The sequence below is a fragment of the Notechis scutatus genome, chromosome 1, assembly GCF_049901735.1.
Source record: "Notechis scutatus isolate UNSWTSFEM ecotype Mainland chromosome 1, rNotScu1.2, whole genome shotgun sequence".
NCBI classification, from domain to species: Eukaryota; Metazoa; Chordata; class Lepidosauria; order Squamata; family Elapidae; genus Notechis; species Notechis scutatus.
Genome location: NC_142009.1, coordinates 44,385,354 through 44,397,590, shown reverse-complemented (window position 1 = coordinate 44,397,590; position 12,237 = coordinate 44,385,354). Strand labels below are relative to the sequence as shown.

The 12,237-nt window shown below is 34.2% G+C and overlaps 1 protein-coding gene across 4 annotated transcripts in view; it reads left to right on the top strand.

The window, feature by feature from the left end:
• Window positions 1–12,237, top strand: part of EPAS1 (endothelial PAS domain protein 1) — a 94,344-nt gene that overhangs the window by 47,169 nt on the left and 34,938 nt on the right. For all 4 annotated transcript variants that reach the window (XM_026683645.2, XM_087962701.1, XM_026683637.2 and 1 more), the window contains one exon: window positions 3,909–4,099. In XM_026683645.2, the coding sequence (XP_026539430.2) occupies window positions 3,909–4,099 (191 nt within the window). The remainder of the gene's footprint in view (window positions 1–3,908; window positions 4,100–12,237) is intronic.

Sequence of the window (12,237 nt, the reverse complement as noted above, 5' to 3'; positions counted from 1 at the left end):
GTAATCAGGTATCGGGCATGTATTACCACATGTGGTGGACATGTGGAAAAGCAAAAAAAAAAAATGGACAAAAATACATACATGGTTAGAAAAAATGTTAAAGCAGCATATAGGTTATAAGACAGAAATATTTTGTTAGGTATAGTACCAGAAAAGTATGATAAAGGGAATATATATTTAATATTACATGTTTTGACAGCAGTAAGAATTGTATTTGCACAGCACTGGAAAAATAAAGAAACATCTACAGAAGAAGATGTAATTTAAAAAATACTAGACTGCAGAAATGGAGAGATTGACATTAAAGATAAAAGAAAAAGAAGATATTTTCAAACATGGGACTTGTTTTACTAGTGGTTAGATAATAGAGTTGGAAATTAGGAACTGGAAAGGTACTATTATTTAAGCAAATTGATCCAGACAATACGCCGTTCACAAAGCACTTACGTATGTAAAGAGAAAATGTATAAACTGTTAAAAAAGAAGCTTCCTTTTAGTAAAATAACTCTGAAAAACTGATACTTAGGAAAGGCATATGTAGATAGAAATGGAAAACTTAGATCTCACAAGTTACATCCAATTTTCACTATACACAATTTATAGTTCCGTCATCTCAAAAAGTAGTGCTAAAATTGATTGACAAAATGCTCACGTGGCGATACAATTTTTCATGTTTTTTTTAAAATGCTATCTATAAAAACCTGGAAAAGGCCAAATGTTGGCCCTGTCCCTTCTGTCAATGTCAAAATATCAAGGGGAAAAAATCCCACATCCGCATAAAAGTTGGGGAGACTTTTAAAGGTTGCTCATCTCCATTTTAGAGCATGTGTTTTTGTGCTTTACAGATTTCTGTATCACAAGAAGGATTAGTAGATAAAGTTAAGAAATACAGGTAGTCTTCAACTTACAACAGTTCATTTACTGACTGTTCACAGTTACAACAGCTCTGAAAAAAGCGACTTATGACCGTTTTTCACACTTACAACCATTGCAGCATCCCCATCAAAATTCAGATGCTTGGCAACTGGTTCACATTAATGATGGTTGCAATGCCTAGGGTCAGGTGATCAGTTGTTGAGACCTTCTGACAAGCAAAATCAATGGGAAATCCAGATTCACTTAACAACCATGTTACTAACTTAACAAATTCAATGATTCACTTAACAACTGTGGCAAGAAAAGTTGTAAAATGGCACAAATTCACTTAAATGTTTCACTTAGCAATATAAATTTTGGGCTCAATTGTGGTCATAACTCAAGGACTACCTGTAATCTGATTTTTGTTTTGTCCAACACAAGCTATAATATGAATGAGTCTTCTGAAGGTTCAAGGAGTCGCATCATATTCTCTTTGTGAAGGGATCAGGTAAATCATGAAGTTGAAAATATTTTCCTATTTCATCCTAATGGGAAAGCTTTATTTACAAGTTTCCTATAAGACAGAATATTAAACAGTTTCAAATCATGATTGTATAACCTAATTTGAATGGGAAATTATAGTTAAGAAGGTTTTAAATGAAATTTTCCATCTTGTAAGAGGAAGGAAAAGTACCATATGCAAATGGATTATTCATATGAAGCTAAGGTATAATAGTTTAAATACAATCTGTTTATTTGAAGGTCATTATTTCTGTTATTTAGAAATAGAAAATGTTTATCCATCCTAGAAATTTATTATATTTCTTATGCCTTATGCAACACATAAGAATACATTTGGGCTTCTGTTTCCAGTAGCCTAACAGTTGTAAACAAATGTATGTGCTCTGTGTGTTTATGTAATTAAAATTCTTAAGAAACTTGGTGGCTTCCAATTATATACCAGTATGGGTAAGTTTTATATATAAAAATTGTACTCATCTCAAGCATAACTAATTTAACTTGGAAAAGTGGGGCTTTCAAAATATACCTTTGCACTGGGAAACATTTGTATTGTTTGAGATGACAAAAGTTGCATTTCTGGTACTTCAGCTTTTTTTGGAATGCTCAAATTTAAAGAGTTTTAGGTGTGTCTCCGCTGAGCCATATGATTTCCTTCCTGGGTCAGCATGGCAGGTTCTAGCCTATCACTGTACTTATGAGTTTATAATACTCTACACAGACACCTACAGTAGGTGCATCTCATGGACTATTAGCCACATGTCCATGGTGGTGCAATGGTTAGAATACAGTATTGCAGGCTAATTCTGCTGGCTGCCAGCAGTTCAATACTCACCAGCTCAGGATTGACTCAGCCTTCCATCAGTGGTGGGATTCAAAATATTTTACTATTGGTTATGTGGCCGTGGCTTAGTGGGCGTGGCAGGGGAAGGATACTGTAAAATCTCCAGTCAGGGGTAGTATTTGCCAGTTCTATGAACTACTCAAAATTTCTGCTACCGGATCTCCAGAACTGGTCAGAACCTATTGAATACCACCTCTGCCTTCCATCCTTCCAAGGTTGATAAAATGAGGACCCAGAGTGTTGAGGACAATATGCTGACTCTGCAAGCCACTTAGAGATGGCTGTAACACACTGTGAAGCAGTATGTAAGTCTAAGTGCTATTGCTATAGCTATTTGAAATCCTAAAAAACTGTTTATTGATACATATTTTGGAGGTCTTATCAATTTCTGTTGCAGGAGTGCATGGAACTACAGACAAATGTTCAGAAACTATTGCAGCAAGATTTGTGAATACTAGTGCACAATACTGCTATTTCTGGTTCCTGTGGCCAATTATATCTTTTCACTGTTTGCAAAGTTTTAATTTCCTAGCAGCATTTTATTTATAATATAGTTATGAGGCCCTTTTTGAGCAAGAAAAGATATGAATGACTGCTGTAAGCTGGCCTGGATTTGTAGTCTAGTGAAAGATTTAAACACTAATAATAATAATAATAATAATAATAATAATAATAATAATAATAATAATAATATAATGGTAATAATAATAAACCAAGTGATTTGCAGTGATGATATTTGGCCTTTCTAATTAAGCAAAAAAAAAAAAAAAAGTTGAGATAAGAACCAGTTTAACTGCAAAACATTATTGCTTAAAGTATCTCCTTAGCAGCCAATGTTTTCCTTGTGTTGTTATCTATCATGTTTGTAAGTTCAAACACACATTCATAGCTTAAGCCTTCTTTGAATCATTGAAGAGAAGAGATTTTTTTAAAAAAAATACTTTTATTTGTGAGTAAAGACAGAATGTTAATGTACCAATGCCTCACTTACTTGGTTGCACTGAGAGCTGTATAACTTGATGACATAGAACATAGAATGTTTTGTTCAGAAGACTTAAGGTTCCTAGTATTATCAGTTCTCAGGGTAGATATTCAGCTGTTTATTTCAACCCGCACGCAACTGAGTGATGCTGCCAAAGTTTTGTTCCTGCACTTAGGAGCCATTTGGGTTTGGATAGTCAAAAACAAACATAAGCTCAGCCTTTGCAAGACCAAGTGGTTATAAGTATGTGGACTTTTCAGATTAAGGAACTTTCATTTCTAGTTCTATGCAGGATGGCAATTCCCCAGGTAGAACTGGTGTACAAGATCTGGACTGTTAACCTGTGTTTCAAGAGTGAGTGGGAGCTGTGATGAGGAAGGCATTCGCACAGATCCACGAGTTACACCTAGTCCTTAAAAGGGAGGCTCTTCTCACAGAGTTTTATGCTATTGTCATCTTATATGTGGACCAATGCAGTATGCGCTATTTGTTTAATAACCATGTGACTCAATAATATACATAATAATATGTAAAAATGAGTGTTAAGTTGAATCCAGTCATGGGTTGACTTGACTTTTAACTGCAGTGACTTAATGACCAAAATTCTGGATTCAATTATGGTTGTAATTTAAGGACTACCTGTATGTAAATATAAATATAACCTGCTTCTTGGGTTGAAATTTCTTTTTTCCTTTATTGTCTCAGGAGCAGTTCTGAAAGAAGGAAAGAGAAATCAAGGGATGCCGCAAGATGTAGAAGAAGCAAAGAAACTGAAGTATTCTATGAGTTGGCCCATGAGCTACCATTGCCTCACAACATTAGCTCACATCTGGACAAAGCATCTATTATGAGGCTTGCAATCAGTTTCTTACGGACACACAAGCTGTTGTCTTCAGGTAAGAAAAAAAATGTTTCAATCCTGGTCAATTCCATTGTATTATCTGATGACTGGGTCATATTGGCTTGGAATTTGGGTGTTGTAACCCAATGCATCTAAAATCAACTAAGCTGTAAACAAATAAAGCCAGTTGCTCACCAATGTAGTGCCAGTGCTATTTTGGAATTGCCCCTATTGCAAATTAGCTGCTGAGTATATTAATATTGAAAAATACTGTCTTCCCTCTGACAGTAAGACATATATTATGGAAAAATACAAACTATAGTCAAGTTCAGAACTTTATGTTGTGGTAATTCATGGGGCTCATACAACAAATTGTGGAGATCATGCTTTATATTGCAACACCCATCATCCCGTAGTGTTGGAAATGTTCAATAGCACCTACAGGGGCCACAATTACCTTCTGTCTTTAAAGAAAAGACAAGCAGGAGTCATATAAGATAAATTTGATGTATGTGTAGCATGTGAATTTTGCTTTGAATACCAATCTTCATTTAGCCATTAATTTGGCTAAATTTGGTTAGATTTTGACAAATATTCCTATTCAGATCAATTTAGATCTCATTTTAAATATATATTTGAATCTATGTTTTTCTTCCTTTCATCAAACAAGCTGAGGAATTAAGAATAAAGGTGTCTAATGATTTGTTCCTTTCTAGTTTTTGGTTAAATACCATCTTCTCTATGCTAGTTATAGCAAAGCCTCATGGGGATAGTGTAAATAGCTAGGAATCCACCATAATGTGAATGGCTTATCAACAAAAAACAGTAGAGGAAAAGGATTAATTTGCTACTTTCATCATTGTCTGATGTTCAAATTGGGAAATCTTAAGGCTAGGGTTTAAGACTCATTTAAAACTACAGCTCTTCTTGTTTCCCTAAGGAACTTGTGAAATGTAAAACTGAATTACTGTCAGTTAATTGCTATCTACATAGTCCCTTTGGAAGAAAGGGAGGGACATAAATGTGACAAATAAAATAACCATATTATCTAAGTTAAGGTAAGAAAATTAATTCATTATTTTATCAAACAGAAAAGGACCAAATATTTAAAACTAAAAGGACCAAATATTTAAAACTAAAATCTTCAAAAAAGATTTTGGGCCTGCAGAACTTCTAATCCTAAATAAAACACTAGGGATTATATATCACAACAGTTCAGTGAAGGAATAAGGATACTTCAATTTGATGAATTATTCTGCATAATTATATTTATGAGCAGCTATAGTAATTAAATCACTATACAATAATACATTATACAAGAATGCAACAGTACAATACAATAAGACAACAATAGCCATTCTGTCTATCTTGCACTATTTTAATACCTATTGGTTGTTATAGCTCTGGTTTGGTCAAAAGATATGACTGCCTGTGTGAGAGGTTTTTTCATTCCTTCCCTTGTTCACTATCTGGAATGTGAAATAGGGAAAAAACAGTTTTCAGTTCAACAAAGTTCTGTGAAGTAAAATATATACATATTTTCATAGAAGGAATACAGTAGTATGCCCATTTTTATTTTAACAATTCAGTATTGAAATCTAATGCCCACATTCCATTTGAATGATGGTTTTAAATGTGTATTTGTCATATTTATATATTTATAATTTATTTATTTGCTTGTCTCAAACTATATCATTCAATATGGCCTCAGTGCTCTGTGCCACAACATCTAGCCTAACTGCCTTATATATAAAGGATTTAAGATGAAAAAAATATTTAAACAGGGGGACCAGTTACAGGGAGAGATAGTGGGTTCCATTCACTGAATATATTTAGCAAAGCTAGTCGCAATCTGTTCAGGATAATTTAATTTGAATTCTTGCTCTGAATAGACATTGGACTTGATGGTGTGGATAACTCCTTCCAGCTCTATGATTATATGAAAATACCTGAAACAGCAAAGTACACCTTAATAAGTCAGATTGTTTGCAAATAACAGTATTGTTATAAGTAACATCTTTTCACAACTGTCCATGTGTAATAGAAATCTAGTTGTGTGCTTGCTTTTCCCAGGAGTCCTTCCTTAAAGGTAAGAGCCCTTACTTTTGTATAGAAGATCCTAGGAAATTCATCAGACACTGACATCTTTAATGGAAAAAGGCCTTTGTTTAAAGACTTGGTGAGCTACTCCAAGTTAGTGAAGATAATATTTTAAGCTACAGTATATGAGCCAAGGGCCATTATAAAACAAATTTCTTTTTCTTCCTGGCTATCTAGGAAGGAAATAGAGTCCAGGGTCATTGTTTTGTTTTTGAGCTGTTGCTTTGATAATGTTGGTCAGAAGAGGAAAGTACACTGGGGGGAAAAAACGCTACTCTTCCTCAGCCTGGATCAATCTAGCTCTGTTGGGTTTCAGCTCCCAAAATTCCTATCTATAGCTATTGCCCATGCTGGCTAAGATTTCTAAGGGCTGAAATGTCATATTTCTGAAGGCTTGGAGAAGATAGTTTTAGACTGCAAATGTAAAAAACTCCATATTGGAGTTGCCCCAGATATAATTCAAAAATCAAAATCCATGAGTTACCCATTATACATAAGACACTGTGTAGAACAGAGAGCCCAAAATAGGCTCGTGATTAAATCTTCTTGAGTTCATCCTTGCTGTTCATGTGGTCTGCAGAGATACCCGTGTTGCATACATTGAATGCCAGCATATAACAAACATGCTTGACTTCTATATTTTCAGTTTCCTCATTTCTTGAAAGAATCAATTATGCCAGGTACTTAAAAGGAAAACTCCCAATTGTCGGAAGTAGTGTTCTTTGCCTTGAATTTAAATGGGATAACATTTTGAATCAAAGGATTTCATCATTCTTTTGGCTAAGTGCTCTCATATATCAAGTGGAGGAGGGAGTTAAATAGTTTGGATTACAACAGTAACAAAATGAACACTGCATACTTTCCTTTTCTTCTGGGGCATGTTCTTTTTCAAAGTTTGTCCTTTGCTCATTCTCAGTTAAGCATCTCAGTTATTTTTTCCAGCATAAATTGTGTTTACAACTTGGATAATACCATTCCAGAATTTGTAATCTTGTTTTTAAGAAAAATTAGGCACAAAAGATAGTTCCCCTATCAATGGAACATAAGGTTCCTATCAGTGGAACATAATATTTTATTCATTAAAGAGGTGAAGGCCATTACTATGGCTAGAATATAATTATTCTTTTAAGTGTCACATATTATGACCACTTATCTAAATCAGAGATTGGTAACACAGGTTCCTCTATATACATAATATTCAAAGAAATAAATAGGCTTAAACACATACCACTTGATGCGATGTTTTATGGACATAAAGATGTATTCATTAACTAATGAAGAATATCAACTGTTAATGGGGAAAACAGCTGCCTATATGCTATTATGAAAGAATATCATTAAACATTAATTGAAGGTACCAAAATTTACTGAATCTATTAAAATAAATGAAAGGGGTCAGTCTTGTCTTAGATTTCATTGTTTTCATTAGTAAGTAAAGCTTTCATTTAAAATAAATCCCAAATTTTAAGAAATAGAAACTGTTTTTAAACAAAAAAGATATTTGGGCTAAAGAAGTGAATACAATTATCTTAAATTGTTAAATACTACTGCGACATTATTTTACTGTTTATAAAAGATATGGTTAGAAAACTTGGCCTCCATCCTAGTGGTAGTAAAAAACCTCATTTACTAAGTAACTAAAACGGCATCATCCCTGAACAGTAGCAGACAGGAGAGAAGAGCAAATTTAAATGCATCATCCCGCAAAAGATATTTGCTCACTGGAATGTGGGACATAATATCCCTTCATAATGGAACATTTTGTAGTAGGTTCCTCTTTTTCAAATGAGCTAGCTAATGGATAGATGCAAGACAAGACAGGAGGAAGACAAAAAACAAATGGAGTAAAGCAAAGCAAAGCATCTGTTGTAAATACAATCCCCTATAAAAGGTTAAAAATCAGGAATATCTGCTTAGGTGAAATTTTAAAAGATTGAGAAAACTTTAAGCCAGGCATCTTAACCTAGTGCTTTCATTCTGTTGGCTGGAAAATAGCGGGAGTTATAGTTCAACATATCTGGATAGTATTAGGCTTGGAAAATTTGATTTAAATGATCAATTTGTAAAATGCAATCTGATCAGCATTTTAAAGTTTACTAATTAAGATTAACATATAAATGATCAGTAATTTACTTTAAAATAATTAAAATATTTCCATTATTTGGTCTATATTTTATGCTGATAAGTGGCTCTTTGCTGCTTTGTCACATTTTTGTAGCATTCTCTTATACAAATAATATTTAAGTTAAAGAGTTTTCAAGCTTAAACCTTAGCTTGTAACAAGGATTTGGAGTTTTAGAACTATATCATACATTTTTATTTCAGAAAAAGAAAAAATGTAACTATTATAGAAAATATTTTGGAAAATCTGCTCTATCAGATATTAATTACTTACAACAAAATTATATTAAAGATGACAGCTTGCTTCCTATCTGATCAAAATGAACAGCGGGAAGTTGTTCCATATATATTGCTAAGATTAATAATAATAACAATTCAGCAATCCTCCTGTTTTTTAGAATACTATATAGACTACTAAAAATTAAGCTTCACTAAAGCCACCTAAAGGTCTGGATATGATCTTTTGTATCATTTTATAATAGGAAATGTTATTCCAATGTCTTGGAGTTCAAAAGAGTGCAGTATACCAAACCTTGCTTTATTCTGGTTCTTTCTTTACTTAGTAACCCATTTCCCTTTGATTTTTCACAGTAGGCTGCTGAACAAGAATGCTGGGAAGGAAACCTTCAGCCTGGGGGTCTGGTGCCCTGGCTGAGATTACTATTGCAGGAAGCTAACTGAACAATAGCTGTAGAATATTGTTCCTATTTTTTTCTTGGTGTTCTTGGCCTGACTGGTATTCTTCCCTGAAATACTTTACAGAAGTATAGCTCATTTAATAATGGAATAACTGCCAGAAATCCAATAGATGCAGGCATTAAATTAAGCTACATGATCTGCTTTATAGGATATCCCTTTCTTTGAAGGTATCCTCTGTTCATCCAGCTTCCCAATTTAAGTGCAGTTTAGACATTAACAATCAAATGTAATTCATGCATGAAGAAATTACCAGCACTTTGAATTTCACCATCAACACTTAGCATCCCAATGGGACACTTAAGCAGAGAAGGAATATTATAGTGTGATGTACCATATCTTTGTTTATATTGTAATTATGACTTCTTTTAAACAGCCATGCCTTTTAGTCTGTTGCTTTAGTTATCAATTTGTTCTATTATGGATGGTTGGTTAGTAGCCATCTAACATAGCATGAACGTCTGGAGTTGTGGGCAAGGGTTTGTTCTTTGATGTATGAAGACAGAAAATCCCAATTGTAGAAAGACTAACTAGCAACTTTGATGTGTTGAAATCTAAATAGTTTTGTTCAGATGTTCTTTTGGGAAGAAATACATGTGACGGATGCGAACCAATGCAGGTAGTATGTGTCCCTGAAGACCTTCTCCTTAGTACCCAATTTCCCTGCAAGTCTAATGAAGGGTTAAACTTCTAGAATTTGTTCAACCAAGCAAACATATATGACAAAATGAAATTCAAGTGACTTCTGACATTTTAGCCTTGGACAATGCAAATCAACATAGATAAGGCCCATGTTCATATGGCTTTGAATTTACAAACCCTGGTCTGTAAGAGGCAATAGTACACCTGAAAAGTCAAATGGAGACTTATTCAAGTTGAGCTGAACTCCTGTTGACTTAATGGAAACATTCATGAAGCTTTATTGGTATGATATAGAAGTGGTTTACTTGTGCTCTCTTTCAGGATGACTTTCCAGTCTACCTATCTAAAACTATAGCATGTGAAGTGTTCTTCCACTTAAAAAATAATCAATCCTACTCAGCATTTTAGATTGCCCCAAATAAACCAGGCAATTAACTTGAGCATTTTAGATTGCCCCAAATAAACCAGGTGATTAACTTGAGATAGTCTAGGACAGAAGAAAATGGTCTTTTTGGTTACTGACTAGAGTTTTGAGTATATGTTATAGAACAACAATATAAAAGCCAGGAAACTTTGCTGTTGATAAAATAGCTGCCCTGTTGGGTCACAAAACACCTTTTAATTAGAAAGCAAATGAGTGAGTTTGCTCCCTGCTATATTCCATAGTAACTCCCCAGGATGGTGTCTAAATTTTTCCTGGGCAGATGTGCATATCTCTTGTGGCTGACTCCCCCATTTTTATTTTCTAAGAATGTATATTGTCCCATGCGAAGCCTTGAGACATTCTTAAATAAATATGGTATTTTGTTTTGCAGCATATTTCCTTCCTTTTATATTTTTAACTTAAAAGCATCAAAGGAAATAAGTGAAGTCATGTTGCGTGGGGAACTTCCTAGGCCTCAAGGGAGGTATCCACTGGCTCATTAGGGGCAGTGGGCACCACATTGCCTGTCCCTAATAGAGATGATCCCATAGAATGTTTCTCTTTTCAAGTTAGGCTAAGCAAATGTTATATTGATCATTTTTCTGAAGGATCATTTTTATTTATTTATCAAACTTCCATGTTGCCCATTTTGCCAAATTCATTTCTTTTTTCTTGCCCCGTTTGCTCTCTCTCTCTCTCTCTCTTTCTCCCTCTCTCTCTCTCTCTCTCTCTCTCTCGCTCTCTCTCAGTCTCTCACTCTTAGCAGCTGGAGGAAACTCCCTCTGTCCTGTGGCTATTTGTGGTAAAAGTAATGGGAAAAGATAGGAAACAGAGAGAAAGCCATTCCAGAAAAGTGAGTTGGGAGGGAAGATGTCTGAATTGTATTTAAGCAGAGCCAAAAAGCTGGCATGAGCTACAGCTGATCCTGTTTATAATTAATACAAATTCTTGTCAGATATTGGATCAACTGGCATACAGTATTTCTAAGATAATGCATAGGATTTTCTAAATTATATGAATGAACGAATTTACTTGACTATTGCAAGAACACATATTTGGCAGTAAATCCACAAATGAAATGTGGGTTAATTTTGAATAATTGGCTTTAATAACTGAATGAAGGTTACTCTCTCACCTCCACCAGCCTTATTTTTGTTATCCAGCAGTTTTGTGTCCTTGCAAAAGTATCTCTCTATTGCTCCTGGAGATGAGGAAGATTAAATATCTTGGGAGGATCCTGGCATAGAACTAACTCATCATCGTGGTAGCCCTTGTATCTGAAAGAGGCTATGGATCATAGCTTAATGGCCCATAGGAATAGAACTACGTTTGGTGCCATGCAAACATTGTTTGTGGAAATGCCTGAAATCTTAACACACATTTTTCCGCATAACGTTCTTATGATTTTTACATTACTTCCCCAGATTTCCAGTATTTTTATGAACTTTTTGGCCAAGAAGGATAGATTGATACCATACATGATACAGCTTTATATTTAGCATGATGCCATTTAAATTAAACAAAATGCACACAAATAAATGCACACAACTTTTCTAAATCTGAGTTTCAGATTTGGATTTCACTTGAATCATTTACTTTTGGACAGAAAATCTGATTATTAACTCTTAGCTACATTCTAAAAAGTTGGAGTACAGGAAACGAACAAGCATCTGTGGAAACATGTTCTTCTCCTTTAGAACCGTGTACATCCTGATAGTAAGAATCAATCAAAACTTGTTTACAAAGGTTATTTTTAGCATGAAAGAATATCTTCTTTGAATATTACAGTAGACGTTTCCCCTAAGAAGACAAGGCCTTGTTGTATATTGATTATTAGCATTTTACTGACTCTATAAGTTACAATTTTCCATGTGAACAAGGCTTTCATTTTCAAATATAGTACAACTTTCCAGTATTAAGTAATTTGTGTATTCCTACCCAAATATTATTTTCAATACTGTAGCAGAGCTATGCCACACAGACATACACTGCAACTTTTTTGTTCTCTGTGTGATGAAAATAAAAACTTCTGTCCATTCCAATAGATCCATGGACTTATTTGTTCTTAGTTTATCATATGCTTTAATGTACTGTAAAAAATAAAATGAACAGTTAACACAGTGAAATAAAAGCTTATTGTATTTAATTTAGAATATGAATGTCACTCAGCCCAGATTTTGGCCGGCAGAGTACTGCATGAGGCCATCCAG